General features: G+C 44.4%; 1 protein-coding gene across 3 annotated transcripts in view; it reads left to right on the top strand.

The window, feature by feature from the left end:
* The window catches only part of DALRD3 (DALR anticodon binding domain containing 3), a 105,013-nt gene that overhangs the window by 11,941 nt on the left and 73,970 nt on the right, over positions 1-19,102 (top strand). For all 3 annotated transcript variants that reach the window (XM_078661799.1, XM_078661798.1, XM_078661800.1), the window contains exon 2: positions 5,603-5,907. In XM_078661799.1, coding sequence (XP_078517925.1) covers positions 5,603-5,907 — 305 coding nt within the window. The remainder of the gene's footprint in view (positions 1-5,602; positions 5,908-19,102) is intronic.

The following is a 19,102-nucleotide window of genomic DNA, read 5'->3' as shown; positions in this document are numbered from 1 at the left end:
GCGAGGCACCAAAGCCTACGGTTCAAAGGAACCAACTGATCCGTTCTACCCTCGCTATTCAACCATACTTAACATATACAATAAGAGGGTATGACATATCTGTTCTTACATGCATCAGGCTCAATGTATTTCATCGTTTGGTAAGCTTTCCGACCGTAAAAGACTGTCTAAAACCTTACCAAATTGTCCTTGCGACGGAGTCTCGCCCCATTCAACAATTCATATAGTATTATTTTGCAAATTTTATCGAGAGCTGAGGATGAGGTGGATTAAACCTATCTTGAAAATCTGGTGTATGAGGCAATGTCGTCCGGCCTAACTTGCACTACAGTTTTTAGGCAATTCATATTTTGTAAGAAACATTGTTTTGTTTTTGAAACGCACGATTCGATGACGGAAACATCTCTGAACTTTGTCCTACTTTTAAAGTATGCTCCCAGATCTTAATTCTTAACCATTTTCATACCTGTATTTTGTTTACATCTTGAAAATTTGAGGTACGAGACAATGTCGTCCGGCCCACCTCACACTGCACTTTCTAGATAATGAACGCCTTGTAACAAAAATTATCTCATTCTTGTAATGTATGATTAGATGTAGGAAATATCTCTGAACTTTGTCCCTCTGTGAAATATGTACCCAGGTGTTGCTTTTTAAATATTCTTAAATCTGTAAATTTTGTTTTATCTTTTTACATTAATTCCCTTTTATAATCATTGTATAGTAGTGGCAATATGAAATGTTAAAAACTGTTTTCACGTTTTAAATTAATTTAGTTATGACTATTGTGTAATAATTGTGATATGGTACTGTGAAATTTGTGCATTATGGTTTTTTGTGCGCAAAATTGAAAACCGAATAAAGCTAAATTTGATTAGTGCCATTATCACAAATGAGCAAAACCTTTTAGGGAAAATTGTGGCAAAGGATGTGATATCACAACTTCTGTACGATAAACCCTGTAACAAAAAATGATTGTCCTCTAAGTTTGGCGTCAAAAAGGATATTATCGGATGATCCCAGATTTCTCCTTTTGAACTTCATGAACTTGGGACAGCTCTAGAATCCATAGTCTTATGGTTCCACTGATTTTATGCTCTTGATTCAATGATCCGGGGGCAATATTTAGTGATGACTAGAAAGATTAAGTCCTACCTCCATGATTAGGTGCCAAAATTGCTGATATTTTTTGTATTGTACACTTTTTGGTGTATATATTGCATTTAGGAGACAGACTATCCTCTTTGGTATTATTCCTAGCGCTTGATGCAGTGGTTAGACACAAGTATCATAAGACTACAGTAGGGCAATGTATACTGTTCTCATGCATATTTTTTTGTGTGTTCAGAAGTTACATGATTTATCTGCAGACATATCGTAGCAACCATTTCTGAAATTAATGTGAGGCAATGGGGTGTATTATATGATGTGATTGTGTAACCTCACCATGTAATACACTACCAACCCCCTAAAGGACCAGTTGAGTCTTGTTTGTTAAACTTTAGCTCTACCCTGGATATCTGTAGCTTTCGGCAGTCAAGCTTACTCAAAGGAACTAGTGTAAAGCATTTAACCAGCACCAAAACAATTTAAAAAGAAAGAAACTAGATACTCCAGGAATCCAACACCAATGATAAAAATAGTACATTTTATTAATTTATGGATGCCAAAATGAAAAGATACCTGGGAGGGTTTTGGAGTTATAGATTTCACAAGAAACTATAAATCAACACTTTTCACTTAACCGCGAACAATCATTGACAAATTCAAGGAATTTGACACAAACATTTTCAAGAAAAACTTTGTTAGAGTGGAATGTGGCTACTTTGAGTTACTTTGTTCTACCAAATCCAGCAGGGAGTAAGTCAAAGGGTCCACCAAGGTCCAACAGAACAGTTACTTCCTTAAGAAAGCAGTCTTCAGTCTAGTTCGAGGGTTAGAGGATCCTTGCAATTGACTTCTGTGGAGTGGTCCTGATGCAAGGGATACAGGATGCTGAAGATGTTGTGCAGTCGATGGGGGTCTTCCTGGGGCTACTCCTCGGTCCTCGTGAAGCGATTCTGGCCACAGGGATTGCCATCCCATGAAGTCATTTTGGCAGAGCAGAAGTCTTGTTGCCACTGGGCTGCCAGTCGCCTGACACAATGGTTACAGCAGTTTCCTTCTTTTGATGGAATATCTTCTGGTTGACCAAGTTGCACTCTGATGACTTTCCCGGGTCCAGCAGATTCGGGTGCAGCTTTTGAGCGTTGGATGCTGCTTTCTTGGGCTGCACAGCAGCGATCCGGTAATCTAGGCTACCAACCTGCCCCAGCAGATTTCATCGGCTTTTGTGACTGAGATGCGACTAGGAAGTTTGCCAACTGACTTGGAATTTCTGCTTCAAGATTGGGTCAGAGCACGACTTCTCCACGAACAGGACACAGTAGGCACAGTACTTTCCTTTGCTAGCCCAAGGAGCAGTGGGTGCAGTCCAACTTCGGTGTAGCTTCTTTTGTGCTGGTTCCAAAGTCAGTAGGGCAGTCCTCCTTTGGTCCTCTTCCATTTAAGTGAGACCTGAACTCTGGGTGCCTCCTTCATGCCCAGAATGTGGCAGGTCACGGTCACTAGCCAATGAGCTACTAGATTCCCCCTCGCCTGATGACAACATTTTGTAACGTGTGGCATCCAGCTATCTCAGAAGGCTTCATTCTGCTCACTCTCAAGATGGCAGAACTCCTCTTTCGTCCTCAAGAGCTCGGTAGCCGCTTTGTCTAGAGGTGTGGCTATTTGTGGGCTATACGCCCACTGAAAAAGTTTGGCCAGTGTTTCCCGCTCTCTATCCCTAACGCCACCCTGTCTACTCAAACACAAAAAACAGCATCTCTCGTGTGTTTGTGAATGCCATTTGCCCTTCAAATGCAGAGTCCCCCCTAAAGCTCGCCTTTTGGGTAACACCTCCTCCAAAGCCAGACTTCTATATCTGTCCTAGGAGCAGTTTACATGTCTCTCCAGGTGGGCAGAAGACTATCTCATGGCCAACTTCAGCAAATGGCCACTGGTAAAATTGGGCAACAGAGTAGCAAATTTCTAAAAGGTACATGTTGCAACACATTACATTAGTTTTGAGTTAGGCAGCAAGTCGGGTGTAATGTAACAAATTGTTTGAAACCTTGCGTACCAACTTTAGTAGTTCTATTCAGAAGTTATCACAGCTGAGATGTCAGTGTGTAACTCTACTCGCCGATTTCTGTTCACTTTGTGGTCTCTACCTAGCGCTTTGAGTGATTTGCTGTTCCATTTTGTACACAGAGCTTTGTCTCTCCTACCCCCATTTTCATCTTGTATTCAAAAACTGCCTTTTAGTCTCGTCAGTTTGCAGCTGTTAATCTTTTAACCATAGCTAGGCAGTAATCAATGTAAACTTTGTTTTTCACACGAGAACAGTTGTGGTTTACACAAACATTTCAGGGTATGTAGCAAAATGACCAATGAACTGCACATATACAATAAGATCGCAAAACTAAGAAAAACACATTAGCTTATACATTGAAAACAGGTAAAAGAAAAGTAAAGAACAGTTAATTAATTTAATTGGAAGCGATTTCATTAATTGTTCTTAACTAGACAGCAAAGCACGTAATGGCGAAGTTGTCTGCACACCCAGCTTGCAGTACAGTACAATGAGGTTGCTTTAAGTGTTTTTGTTTGTAAACCCTTTAATGTTGTGACTGTTCTAACTATGAGTTCAGACACACAGGATGTGAGCATCTTCTTCGCTGCTCTGTACCTTTCATTTTAAAACAAAATCCCAATCCATGGTCTCCTGAAATGTATGTATGTGCAGCTGCCACAGTGAAAACCAGACAGCAGGACAGTGCCTGCAGACTCCTTTCTCGTGCCTGGGCCTGCAGTGAAAGCTGGTCAAAGGTAATCTTGTATTAAAGAAACCCACATGTTATCCTTTGATGGCTCAGATGCAGAGATCTCATTCTGTGTCAGTCTTTAAGGTTTGACTGGAAATCACTAAAGGTTTCAAGTGTCCCACTTTCAGCTCCTTCTCGGGGGCAGATCTGAGCTCTACCTTCACATTTCTTCATTTGAGCAGGCCCCCTTGATATCGCGGCATGAATTAGCAAATTTTGCGGCACAAATACAGCAATTTTGCGGCATATTATTTTGCCATTTGCATGTATTTTTATCAAGTTGTGGGGAACTTGAAACAAAGAAATGCCCGTTGGGCCCGCTGCATGCCAGGTGGGCGGCAGTCTCTAAACATTAAAAAAATGAATGCCCCGTGGACGGCGGGCTTAAACCTGATAACAGTTAATGCACCCCAGGTGCCCTGTGGGTGGTGGACCCAGGGAGGCATTCAATTGTATCAAGTTTTGGGCCCACGGGGCAAGCGGCTAGCCCAGGGGGTGTTTATTTTTTTTAATGTTTAGAGCCCGCCACCCACAGGGCATGCAGTGGGTCTAGTGACAGTGGTAATGACTTTAATGCATGATTAATTAAAACCGTCTCAAACAAATAAAACATTAATTCACAAGATTCACTAGACTAGCCGGTCTAGTGGGCATTTAAAGGTGGAAGTCATCACGACCCTCACAGGAATACAAGAAACCCTCCTCCTACTGGCCCAGTGTGAGCCGCTGGACCAATACAAGGAGGGTCTCGCATTCAGAAATTTCGCGGGTACTTTTGTAAAAAGCGTTTCCTTTTGAAAAAACTGCAGTTTTCGCAATCTTTTTGCAAATCGCGAAATTCTGGAGGGTCTGATTAAGGGACAACACTCCTTTTAGGCGTTCTCGGATATTAATTTATGTACTTTTCCATGCATTGATGCTGTTCTTCATCCATCCAGTCATCGGTTCCCTGATCATGCCAGGATCCAACTGCTGGTTGAACTACTTTGACATTCATTTCAGCATATTGCCCATGTTTCTTATTGTTTATAATTTCAGCTTACGTTTTCTCTAATCAGTTATCCACTGAGTTATGTACTCACGATTCATGAATAATTCATTTTTTCTTCTCAACTAATCACACGTTTATTCTCAGAAACGTTATTTATTCACACACCGCACACCCAAATAATCCTTCAGTCAGTCTTTGATATATCCATTTTCGAGCCATTTAGTCTGTCACCCGCGTATTGACACAGCATTTATATTGTCTAACCATATATATTTTAAAGCAAATGTGTTCAGTCAAAACATCACCTGTTGGATTTTGCAAACATTTGCACAACCAATTAGGTCTTCATCAAGACTACATTTTTACATCCATGTATTCTTTTTTTTGTGGGAATTATTTTTATTGACATAAATTGACTACTAAAAATAACAGCAAATACAGTGACATGCACATCCAGCAAGGGCCCATATTGAGATACAAATGTTGATTGTGATACATGCACCAATAACGAACAATACTAATATATAAGAAAGGAAGGAAAAAAAGAAAGGGATGAGAAAATAAACCATAGAAAGAGGAAAGTCGCTATGATCTTTTTATTGAAGCAACTAGCTGTCCATTCCGAGCATCCCCTTTCCATTCAAATCATTGCCTGCTTGTTCACGCAACTGGCTGTTTACTCATGTAACTTTTAATTTCCCCACAGGTTCCTGAAGAGGATGTAAAACGTATTTCATCCATCAAAGGTGAAGGCGTGCTACCACTTCAAAGCTGTGAGCTCTCAGACTTTGGCCTAGCAGTGCGGCTGGAAAGGAGTTTGGTGTTTGAGCAGGTGCTGGGTCACATTCCTCACTATCTAACACCTCCATCCTCTACTTCGGTCAGCATGAAAAGTGTCATTTTGAACTGTGTCGCTCTACATGGCTGCAAGACTGTGGATGATCTAAGCCTTGGCTGCCTGAGGGCCATCCTGGTGGCTGATCACTTGGCGGAAGTTCTTCGAGGAGATGGGTAAGAGACATGCTTTAGGACATAAATGCGTAAATGTTTTTGGTGATGGTTGGGTGTGATTGAGTAACGGCATTGTGTATTAAAGTGAATGTGGAGCTTCCAAAGGCCTCTTACTGCCCTAGGCGCCTTTCATTTTCAAGCCTTCTGTATAGGAGGAGAAGCTCTCCGACCAGAGCTACTTGCTACATTTTTTGGACAAAGTCTGACATTCCTGCATTAACAGTCTTGGCTGGTGTGGCAAAAAATGAAGTCCATTTTGTAGAAGGCTGGCTCGGCTAATTCCTGGCCAAAGAAGGGGGGAGCAAGAGGGCTGGACCCATAGCTCTGTCGGCTGAAGTCTTAGTGGACTGGGCTGGGGGTACCTTCGACTGGCACTATGAGGCTCAGTAAGTTCTTTAGAGACTGGCTAGTGTTAGGTGTTTGAACATCAACCACAATAAAGGGTGTGCTTGACAGAAGTTGCGGGGATAGGCCTACCTTACAGACCAGTGATCCCAGTGAGATTCTCAAGACTGGTGCAGATTGTTGAGTGTAAATTTAGATTCCATTGATAGTCATTCAGTATGATTGGCATCAGGGAAGGAGTGACCAGCCTTGAGCTGCGAGCACCATGGATCCCAATGCCCGGCTTTGTGTCTAGTCCCGTGCTAAGTGTCAGGTAGACATTGTGTAGAGTTCCTCATCTTAACACTAATTGAAAGACACTTTTAGAAACGTCTGGAATACGAGGAAGACCTAGTGATGAGTGCGGTTTCTTGACTATCCTACGACGTGTAAATTTAGCAAGTCGAAGTCGCTCGACTGCCTCCCTCATTCATCCACCCACTGATTGTGGGCAAGTCCCTCACTCTCTTTGGGCCACAGTTCCCTCCTCTGCTTGAATTGGAAGCCCTTTCACTCAGCTCTGTTTGCAGGCTGTGCGATTCCAGAATCCCGTCACTTCTGTCTGCACACTTAGCATGAAATGTGTTCCTTTCGGAGCCAGAGGAGAAACCAGTTTGTGGAGGCAGAGAGCCAGGAACATGGTCCTGCCATGCTGGGAAGGCTGGCTGCCCTCAGGGGTGTGCTGTGTGCACCCAGCAGGATGTGGGAGGAGCCAGCCAAGGGCAGCTTACAAAATGCACAGTGAAATATATTTCTAGACTCCTTCATATGTGGCCTTCAGAAACAGGAAAGCCACGCCTCCTTCTCCTTATCCTGCACGGTGTAACCCGACGTCTGCTTCAGCGAGGATCAGACAAAACCAAATGTGTGTTTTAGATTTTATTCTCTTTAGTAGTGCGGGCATCATAAACTCTGTAAGGCTTGGCACAGGTTTGTAACGAATTTCATCTAAAAGTGAGATGATGCCAAAGTAAATAGAACCGAAATATCTGTACAGGTTTTGAAAGTATGCCCTTTTTACTTTAGTGATGTGTAACCCAAGTGCATTTATAAAGATTTAGCCAAATAGGGAGTAGTTGACAGGGTTCAGATTGTGCTCTACAAACATAATGCAGAAAATAAACTCTCCTGGGCGTGTCCTGTGTTTCCTTCATCCATCTGAGGGACACTTAAACCATTTAAACCCAGAATAAAACCAGTCGCATTGCTCTACGTTTATAAAAAGTGTATTTCTGAGCTATCACAATTCTATGAAATCAGAAAGCCAGGCGTTGAAATACAATATTTCTATTATTTTTATTGGTCATTTGTAACCCGCTCATGCAGTTCGAACAGCCGCTCCAAAGTGCCTATGAAACGTCTCCAGGCGCTCAGCTCCGTGGCGATGGCAAAGGATCAACATTCCATTTAATGTAATGTTCCTCTGGCTCTGATTCTTAAACCAAACTGCAAACTGTTGCACAAGTACAGTTTTAAGGCACCAGCAACTGAAAGAAGAGACCAGAAATAGAAGCCAACTTACATATAGACAAAGAAACTAATGGAGTAACATATTAAAAAGGGAGAGTTAAACCTTGCAAGATGAAAGAAATCCACATATTCCACAGAGGCTCTGATTCCTTCTGTGTGGGACTCCAGGTGCCTTTTGCTGCATCAGATAAATAACAATAAAATGGGCTCTGTTAGTTATCAGGTGCCATAAGTAGCACCTTTTGTCAGTTTCTTGGGAGTAACAAGCAGATTCTGGTGGTTACTGCATCAAATCCTCATGGTACAGTAAATACCGTACATTTTTCCACTGTTAAATTCCAGCAGGTTTGGCCTGCCAAATTGTAACAAAGGGTGAGGTATTTAATGCACCTGGTAATTACTGGATGCGGTCGACAATACCACCCAAGTCAGACTTTCGACCCCTTCACAATTAGGGATTCAGGAGTCGGAAAGCACTGACTAAGTCATAATCTGTGCAACAGTAGTGTGTTTAGCCCCTTCGCTGCGGGGGTAATTCCCCCGAAGAGGGGGTGGGGGGGGGGGGGGGGGGGAGACCGGAGGGTCCGGGGGTGCCGCGGTGCTTGTGACGAGCCCAGCTCATCATGAGTCACAGTGGAACTGTGCTCATGACGAGCTGGAGCTTGTCACAACCCTGCCCACTGATTAATTCTCCCACACAGGCAGGTAATCAATCCCGCGTGGGCGGACCACAGCTCGTCATGAGCACAGCTCCACTGTGACTCATGATGAGCTGGGCTCGTCATGAGCACGGAAGGAGTTAACCCCATGCACCATACTCAGTGGACGGGCACTGGTCAAGCATTGGATGCCAGTAGGTCTCTCCTACGTGAGGTATTGGCTTGGTCAATGTTTTGAGCCATGTTGTATAGAAGCGTGACTGTGGCCCAGCATAGCTAGAAGCTTAAGAAAAAAACTGTGATGCGGCCAGCGCTGGCCACTTCATAGCCCTTTTTAGGTTTCGCCTCGCCGAAAGCTCCGCAAGCAGACTTTCGCACAGGGCGAAATCTTATGTCTAGAGATGTGTACCCATGTCCCGCCCCTCTGTTCCATTGGCTAGCTCCATAAATGGAGGCTAGCCATTGGAACAGAGATCTGTCCGTCATGGCCGGAGCAGATTCGTGGGCGTTCCGGCCATTTTTACTCATCCCACCCCCTTGCGATCGTCATGCGGCGGTGGGCGGTGTTTATTTATTTTTATTTTTTACAGCTTTGTTTTCCACCATTTCGGAAGTGTCCTTTGCAGGGGTGGGTTGCGCGATGTCCCGCTGTCCGTTCCCGCCCCCCCTCCCGCTGTCCGTGTGCCCGTTCCTGCGCCCCTCCCACTGTCCGTGTGCCCGTTCTGCCCCCCTCCCTCTGTTCGTCTTCCCGACCCCCCCCCCCGCTGTCCGTGTGCCCGTAGGTGCTTGTTTCCTTGGCCTCCTCTGCTAACTAGGTCTGTCGAGGATTGGTGTGATCGGCTGTGCGTGGGGAAGTTTGGTGTGTGTGTGTGTGTGTGTGGAGAATTCCAATTTCTTTCATGTTTGGCGAGACAGGGGAGGTATTCTTGCCGGTGCGCTTTCAGCCCGCGCACCTCTTTTGCTTGGCCCCCTATGCAAGCTGGGCCTGTCGAGAAATAGATGCGCCCGGGGTTTGTCTGCAGGTAATAATTAACAGTTCCCGGAGAAAAAACACAAATGGTTTTCCGTGTTCTTAGGAACAGAGCAGCTCTATGACTGACTGTGCTGTGTACGCGTTTAAAACATGTTTGAGGACGGCTAATTTCTCCAGTCTGGGAGGAGATCTGCCCTAGCGGCTAGAGCTGGGTACCCAGGTTCGAATCCTCCTCTGCTCAGCATCATATGACTGTGGGCAAATCGCCTAAGCCCGCCGTGCATACACAAATATGGTGAAAGAGTGTCACTTCAAGTTTGCGAATACCTACGTAAAAAAAGACTGCCATAAAAATCTTGTGTTAACACTTTTGCAGCTGCAAGCAGACAGAATCAATGAAAGTGCGGGTAGAAGAATCATTAAGACGGTTTACATTTTGCACGGTACATTGATAATACATAGTTTTTTTTCTATTTAAAGAGTGTGCACTTAGGTATTTTTTTCTCAGAAAAGCGGGAAGGTGAGCTATTTGTAGCCAGTTTCTTTCTGTTATGATATCCACCCCTCTTTCCACCTCTGCTCAGTTACAAGCGTCTTCCTCCTCACTCCCACCACTTCACATGCGCGCACTGTTCACATCCAAAGCGAGATGTCACCTTTGCACGATGTGAGATGTCGCAGCGGGTTGACACATCCGCCAGGCAGTGGGTCTCAAGTGGCATGTACGATAGAATGTCAAATGTGCTATGCGCTCACTTGACGGCTTACTGAGGCAGGGTGAGGATCCCGGAAGTGGGGGTACATGACAGAAAGTCATAGGCAGGGAGGGTGCACATGCCAGAAGAGCACAGGGTTCAAAGAACGACTCCATTCTATAAACTAACAATGAAGAAATCTGTGAAGTGGAAAAATAACACTCGTGGGAATCTCCCGAGAAACGCAGCCTGCCAATATTTTAATGGTGTTTTTAATTTGTCCCATTCCTGTCAATATTGCTTAATTAATAGTGTTTTTTTTATCTGTCCCATTGCGCATAATCCATTACTGGGGCTCCTTCAGGGTGCGATGGCTGGTGCAGTTGTCTATGGTGCTTTGTAACACTTTAATGGTGACACAGCTGCACGTGTGTTGTAGTGCTGGATAGATGTGTAGTGGGGTCTGATGCAGCTGCAATAGGTCTCGCATTTGTGAGATTAAGCTATTGGCATTGTAAATGACAATGCCATTTATTTATCTGCTTTCAAAACCAACACATAAATACAAAATTTGTCATTTACAATGCCAATAGCTCAAACCTTTACAAAGGCGAAACCGTTGCATTGTAAATGCTTGTTTTTTTACTGCTGATGGAGTGGAGGTATCACAGAGGAATGGTATGCATCATGAAGGATACAGGGTAAAATCGATATGATGCAGCCAGAGGCGTCTGCGTCATAGCGCTTTTAATTTACCAGGAGGTAGGGGGCACGGCTGAAAGTTTTTTTTAAAGTCTTTTTTTTGGTGGGAGTGCGGGATGGGAGGAATCACGGAGGAAGGGAGGGAACACAGAGGGAGTGGGGGAAGCGGGATGATGTGGCCATCGTTGTCTGCATCATTGTGGTTTTTTTGCTATGGCAGGTGGGTGGAAGCAAGCAACAACAATGTCGGAGGGAGGGAAGGAATGGGGGGCAAGCAACGACGACGGAGGGGCATGGGACCAAGCAACAATATTGGAGGTGGTTGGAGGCAAACAACAACAACATAGGATGGAAGGATGATTAGGGGACAAACAATCACCTAAGGGGGCGGGTGCCAGCAACGAGGGAGAAACACAGAGAGGGGAGAAGTACATGAAGGAGCCATCTTAAAAGGACACTGGTAGAGTGCTAATAGACTTTAAACACAAAGAAAAATGTAGCACCTACAAAGGGGGCACACAGACGAAGAGGTGGAAGCCTACAGCAGCTGACCAATAAGAAGCAAGCAAATGAGGGTGATAATGAAGCCAACCCTTGGTAAGCAATGTGTAGTATCCTGCATTTGGTATGTAATGTATTTTACCACTCCTGCTCAGCACGTGCCTGTGCTCTGTACTTAATAGAATGATAGAGTCTTCATGTGCCTTGGAATGTTGGGACACAGAGAGGTGAAGGGACAGTTGGACATGGGCTGAGCAGCTGACAGGCTGCTCCTGGTGGGGCTCTCCTTCAGAACTTAACTACATGTTGTTCTGAGCTATCCTACTTGTTAACTACTTGATTAAATCATCTCTCCTTACAACCTTCCTGCCTGGACCTCCTCACTGCATTTGTTGGTGACGAGCTGGCGAAGAACCTACGCGTTACATCTGCCCTTCAGAGACCTGCCAAAGAAAAGAGGATCAGCAGACTTCAGAACTACGGACTACTTTTGAAAGTGGAAAATACTACACGAGGAGGTATCCACTCGAAACGAAAAGATGCCAACATGAAACAAGCGTGTTCTACAATCAACATGAATGACGACAACAAGCGAGAAACAAGCATAAAAAAGAAAAGAAGACATCAACACAAGTAAGATGAAGCACTACGCCATTCAGCCCCACCAGTGTCCTCGCCACCGGACATCCCTAGATCAGGCGTGCTGCGCTCATCTACTCTACACATTTTGGAGTTTGGCTTTACCACCTCAGTCTGCTGCACTACCACATGCCTTCTACTACTTACAGATAGCTGTTTGTTTTGTCTTGATTTTTCTAACAGCGGTAAGAAGATGTTGCTGAACATTGCCTTCTTACTACATTGTGCTGTGTGATCCTCAGCACCTGCTGTCTATGCTGTGTGACCTTGTGCACATCTACACTACGTATTGTGGACTCTGAATCTTTCTACATGTGGTTCTGTCTTCGTGACCGCCATCATTCTGCTGAACAACATGGTGTACATCCTATCGCTAACTTTTTCAGGAAGTTTCGTGGCTCAAATGTATCTTCCCTACAATACAGTATTTGCTGCTGGTTTCTATCGTCTACTGCAGTGCTACAGCGTTTGGGGTTTGCGCACCTGCTCTTCACTAAAGTCGTCTCACAGATGATGAAACGTAAAAAACTTTCACAGGTTTATACTGTGCCTGACATTGCTTTGAAGCTGTTATATTGTCTACCCTACATCATCCAAGAAAAGATCTCGCTCAAGACTTCTCCTACGAGCTGCTGTGGGTCATGACCCCTTTTTATGGTATCTATTGCTGACTGTGTGCTTTACAGTTCAGCTAATGTTATGACTGTTGCTCACCTTCCTTCACTGTGCCTTCATATCCTTTCCCACACATCACCCCCGTGGTGAGCTTTTCTCCTCAGAAGTCAACGTCAAGCACATTGCTTGCTCGTTGAATTCGTTATTTGCCGTTAGACTATGGTTACACGAACACCCTTTATTCTTACATTTAGCAAATTAAATGTTAAAGCGATTTCTATTTTAAGCCTATTGTATGCTTTGCTGTGTTTTCACCTTTGCATTATAATTCTGGCTTTTGGTACATTTCATGTTGGCACTGTCTTATTCACACTTACCCACCATGGTATTGTATTGTACCTTCAGGGACTCTGGATACACACCTTCATGCGCTCAGTGTTCATTTCACATGCGTATGTTTTAACACTTTATTCCTCCCTACATAGGGATGGTAATAGGTACCATACACACCACTCTCTTGCCTACATGGGCTACATTTTGTGTTCATGGACTTTGGGCACTCGCCTACAGGGGCTCATTGTGCATTTTTCTTGTGTACTATTTTACACTTTACATTTCCCTACACAGGGAGGGCAATAGGTTCTTGCCTCATTTGCTGTCTTACATGTGCCTACACGGGCTACTTACGGGTTTCTTCCTTTCACAGAGCACCATTTCATGGGTCGCTCTCCCATTTATATTTACTCAGTCACCCTCACACAGGGCGTCTTATGGGTTATAGTGCCATCTTTACAGGGCAGTACTGTTTTCCTCTACATGGGGGTTTACTTCACATGCTTGCTTTGTCATGGGTTTTAGGTCCCATTCACAGGGCTCCTCACCCTCCTGCCTAGGAGTAGAAGACGGCCACGGGTCTCTGTCCCATTGGCTGTTATTTTCTCAATATGTAATTGTTTATGCCACCTTGCCGATTTTATTATACAACACAATATATTATATCATATTGGTTTGTCTATTTGATAATAGGGGAGGATAAGTGATACTGTTTGTATATACTTTGCTTCTTCTCTGTTTCTCATTTGTTCAGATTTCCTTTTGATGTCACTTCCTTTTCGTTTTTGGAATCTGGACCGTACACATTTCGCTGTTTCTTCTTTGGTCTTCAGTTCTTCCATTTCTGCAATGTTCGTCTTGTTGTTTCAGGAGGAATCTCTTCCTTCTTTTCTCCCATTGCTTGGGTTTGTCTTCTGTTCTGTTCCCGTCGTGCCTTGTCCTTCTTTCCTTGCTTGCCTGCCTGGCCAGTGGGTGCGCGTAGGGGTTGTCTTTGGTACGTCTATCTCTCTCTATTTCTTATATCCTCTCTTGCGTCTCACTGTTTCCTTCTTTCTATTTCATTGGTGTAGAAGATGGGTCTATTCTATTTGCTTACTTACACTTTACCCTCTCCTCCTTGTCTTCTCCCTTCGAACTCCTCGCTCTGCCTTGCTTGCTCTTTTCCTTTACGTTCTCTCTGTCACACCGTTGTTCTTTCCTTGCTTTCCGTCCTTTGCTCACTCTCGATATATTTTAGCACATATTGTATTTGTTCTTCTGTTGGAAGGAAAAGGGATATGTAGTATCCTGCGTTTGGTATGTAATGTATTTTACCACTCCTGCTCAGGCAGTGCCTGTGCTCTGTGCTCAATAGAATGATAGTCTTCATGTGCCTTGGAATGTTGGGACACAGAGAGGTGAAGGGATAGTTGGACATGGGCTGAGCAGCTGACAGGCTGCTCCTGGTGGGGCTCTCCTTCAGAACTTAACTACTTGTTGTTCTAAACTATCCTACTTGTTAACTACTTGAATAAATCATCTCTACTTACAACCTTCCTGCGTGGACCTCCTTACTACACAATGGCAGGCTGTAGGCCCAGTTGAAACAAAGGGTCTTAAAGAGATAGCCCAAGCGCTAACTAGGTGAGACCTAAAACAATGTTTCTTTCAGCTGCTTTTTGAACAGTTGAAAAGTGGGGCTATCCCTGAGAAGGGATATCCAGAATAGTGTGTCTGCAATTTTCAAGGTCCACCCAACTGGACTAGTGAGAACTTTGTTTGGATGTATTTGGCTGTGCAGGAGAGGTGTTTGGCTGTGCAGGAGAGGTGTTTGGCTGTGCAGGAGATATGTTTGGCTGTGCAAGAGATGTGTTTGGCTGTGCAAGAGATGTGTTTGGCAGGTATGTTGTGATCCGATGGCTCGCAAAGACAGAAATAAAAAAAGAACAATTAAGACCCCTGAATGTTTTTCTTGTGCAATTTACCGTGATAACACTGTTAAACCTACCTATGTGAAGTTGTGATACAGAGAGATTGCTCTGCATACACAATCAACAAGTGCACAGGCCCATTGTTCTTTTGTTGACAGTGCGTCTTTTTTCAGGGGTTCAGGGTTAGCCCCCACTTGTGGCACTGTCGGATATTCAACATACCTACACACTAAAGCACACAGGCAGCAGGTGCCATCGCATATCGCATACACAGTCACTAGGCCTTACTTTCATTCCTTTCATCTAACCAAGCACCCTGGCTTCACTCTGAAATTCAGCGCTCATCCATCCTAAACTTTTTTTTTTAATCCTATAGCCATCCAAGCCAGAGGTAACTCTTTCTTTGGTTTTGCACGCCTGAACTTTGTGCAGCAATGTATTTGAAATATTGAGATTGGCTGCAGTACAGGATCGAAGGTGGGCTGACGCCAGTGGCTGCACTGGCGGTGTCCTGGGCCCCTCACAGTGGACATAGGGGAAATGAGCTACTTGACATAGCTCAACGGCGATGCATTAAGGGTCTTCCAGATACTGAATGTGTTGCAAAGACAACATCTTTTTAGTCCAGCTTTTAACCCCTTGCATGCTGATGGCGGCCCCCATCTGTCATGCACTACGGCGCTCGTGTGCTGATGACGGCTGGGGGCCGTCATAAACCCGCCCACTCGCGATTCTGCCGCACAGGTGCAGAATCGCGGCAGCATGCAAGGGGTTAATAAATACTTTTTTTGTTTGTTCTGTTTATTTTTTAATCTTAGGAACAGGATTCACAATCAGTACTGAAATTGTAAAATATAAACAAGTGCTGGTGCCTCATCAGGAGGACACTGCAGCTTGCCCTACCCACTGCCCCTGAAAGCGCTGTCAATGAACCAACACAACTGCTAATCATCCTACCGTACAAGTGTGACAACTCCGACTATTCCAGGCCCCCAAACCTAGAAAAAGGACTTGGGCAGCAGGAATTGGCCATTTATAATTGGTGATCCCGGTTTTATTGTATTTGTTTTTTTGACATTTCGGTCAGTGTTTATCCATATTTATTTTTTGTTTTGTGTTTTTTGTATAAATGAAGCAGCAAAGGGTATTTTTTCACATTTGACTGATAAATGTAGACTCACATTTGAATATCCTGATGGTTTCAGCAGTATACAGAGCAATAGCATTTATCTGATAAACACTTGCATTGTAGAATAGCACCAATAAGTGTAGATCTGCACCGTATTAAGCTTAATTAGTAAATCTATTGTGTTTTGTCATCTTTCCAACCTCTCAGTCTGTATACCTACTGACCTGGCACTTGATTGACAGTAGAAAAAAATCATCAAAAGAAGGCCTATTTTCCGTATTTTTCTGTATTTAAAAGTAAATATAGACAGGCTGATCTGATCACTATTTGGTATCTGTGTCATTACAGAGAGTAGGTACTCCTCAGGATGTCCCACAGAAAGCAGTTTTAAAGCGTCCCTGGCATAAACTGGATGCTGACTGCTTTTGCGACCTCCTCAATCAAACACCTAGCCTCCCAGATAATCCTGAAATGGCTGATGTCATCCTGTCCCGGTAGCTCACGCATTCTCTGGACTCTCTTATCCCCGCAAAGTTGTCTCTAAGTCGCAGATCCTAGTCAAGCCCATGTTTCAACGACAATCTGGCCCAGGCCAGGAAAATTTGCAAAGCCCTGAAACAGGCATGAAGATGTCATCCTAATCCTGCCCTGAAAGTACAATAACGGGTTGTCATCAAAAAGTACCATAGATCTATTCAGAAAGAAAGAGCTGATTATTTTGCAGTAAAAATCAAAAATAGCAGCAATCCTGCAAAATGTATCCTCTCCTTGCTTAAGGACCTCAAATCTTCACTGCAACCTAACACATCTGTCCTTTCCTCTAATCAGCAATGTGAGGCATGAGAAGCATTCTTTATTAAGAAGGTTGAGGACATTTACAAAACCTTTCCCCACACTGCATTTAGAGCAGGCCCCCAGTCCAGTGCCGCCCCTGCAGTCTCAGCTTTACATGCGCTCTCCCAGGAAGTCGGGAAGTCATGCGCACTATTTACAATAAATTTAAATCTGGTTCGCCAGCAGATCCCCTCAAACCTGATCAGTTTCAGAAATTCCCACCTCAGCTCCTTTCCCCCTTCTGTGATCTCATGCATCTGTCTATAGCCTCTGCTGTGGTCCCCACCGCCTGGAAACACGCCAAGGTGATTCCATTACTTAAAAAACCCACTTTGGATGATTCCAAGCCGGAGAATTACCACCCTATCTCTCTTCTACCTCTGGTATCTAAGGTCACCGAAGCTTACATTAACTCCATTCTCACCACTTTCATAGAAGCCAACAATCTGCTAGACTCCTTCCAAAATGGCTTCCGTCCACTACACAGCACTGAAACTGCCCTTTTGGCTGTTAAGGAACACTTACGAAGTTCACTAGATGTAGGACGAGCCTCATCACTGATCCTTCTGGATCTAAGCGCCGCTTTTGACACGCTGTCCCATCAGATTCTTCTGCAGCGCTTGGAAGATATTGGCATCAGTGGCTCGGCCCTGGGCTGGCTCCCCCCCTTCTGTTCTCAGACGCACACCGTACACCAAGGGGTTCTCCAAGGCTCTGTTTTGAGCCCTTCTTTATTTAATATCTATATCCAACCCCTGGCAGCAGTCGGTAAGGAGAGGGGGCTAACTGTAGTCTCCTATGCGGATGTGACAAAGTTAGTGGTCGCATTATCGGACAACTCTGCACAGGACGCGCTCAAATTTAAAGATGATTTAACAGCTATTGTGGACATGGATGACGTTTAACTCTCTTTAATTGAATCCCAGCAAATCTGAGATCTTGTTGGTCGGATAAAAAAAACATCTATGGAGTGAGCACTGGCGGCTGCCCACCCTGGGCCTCCCGCCTGCCCCCAAACAGATGATTAAAAATCTGGGCGTATGGGTCGACTCTGCATTGACCTTCCAGGCTCAAACCAAGGTGGTAGCTGGAGTCTGCTTTGGGCTCCTGCGCGGTCTTAAACCCCTGTTGGGGTTTTTTCTATGCTATTATCCAGGCCACTGTACTATCCAGGCTGGACTATGCAAGCTCTCTTTACCTAGGGGACAACAGAGCAGAGATACATCGCTTACAAAGGGCACAAAACGCTGCTGTCCGGAGGCTCCTCAGCTTGCTGAGAACCTGCTCTGTTTCTAACTTCCTCAGCACACTACACTGGCTTCCGGTGGAGAAACGCATCAACTTCAAAGCCCTTTGTATCTCCCATAGAATTCTGAACGCCCAATCCCCCGATACGTTAGCCGATCTTCTCAAGCCCTAACAATAAAAAGCCAAACCACTCTAGCGTCATTCCAGACAGACGTCGCCGGGTTTTCTAAAAACGCACTCTTCACAGTACTGAATGATTCATACATCAAAGGGAAATTTCAACCATACTTCAACTATTCTCTTCACTCACAGACTCGCAATAAAATACTGTACATGAGGCTGTTAGCTCTACCAATTTTTGATTTTAATTCGCTGTGGGCCCGGCGGAATGGGCAGCTTACTTGCAGGCTCTGCAACTATCCACACGAGTGAGTCCTGGCTTCACCTACTATGTTGCTGTCCGCATTTTGCCATAGATCGTCGGCGCCTATTGGCTCCAGTCTTTCGGGAAAAGACATTGAGACACTGCAGGGAAGCATCAGATCTGTGTTTTATCAATAACACAGGCCAGGCTCTAGCAAGAGCTGGGAAGTTTGTTAACATTATTTTAACTGCACTGCACAATGCTTAGCATTAAGAAACTGACTAGGACTTTCCCTTTTTAACTTTTAACTTTTACATTTTTAATTTTATATTTCATTATGTATTTTCAAGCCCTACACACTCACCTGCCAGCAGCGCTCTACTGGTCAGCACCTGGCTGCTGTACCTTGGGGGAAGAGAGCAGGAGGGGCTCTTTCTGCCTTCTTGCCCCTAAAGTGGAATTCCCTCCCGGTGAGCATCAGAAGCATCAAAAATCATGTGTCATCCCGAAAGGTGATTAAAACACATCTCTTTCCCAAGTACTCTGCTTGCCTCTCATCTACTCTTGTTGCTCTTCTGTTTGTTTGCAATCAGCGTCGGGACGCCACTTTGCTGGGGCAGCCATGCGTTTTACAAAATAACTTAACAAAATAAACAGTTTCCTGTATGTATTTATCTGTATAAATCAGTAAAAACGGAAAACTAGGAGCCCTCTTTATAATGTACTTTGAATGAATTAA

The sequence above is a fragment of the Lissotriton helveticus genome, chromosome 9, assembly GCF_964261635.1.
Source record: "Lissotriton helveticus chromosome 9, aLisHel1.1, whole genome shotgun sequence".
NCBI classification, from domain to species: Eukaryota; Metazoa; Chordata; class Amphibia; order Caudata; family Salamandridae; genus Lissotriton; species Lissotriton helveticus.
Note: the sequence above shows the minus strand (reverse complement) of the source record. Positions and strands in the feature narration are given on the sequence as shown.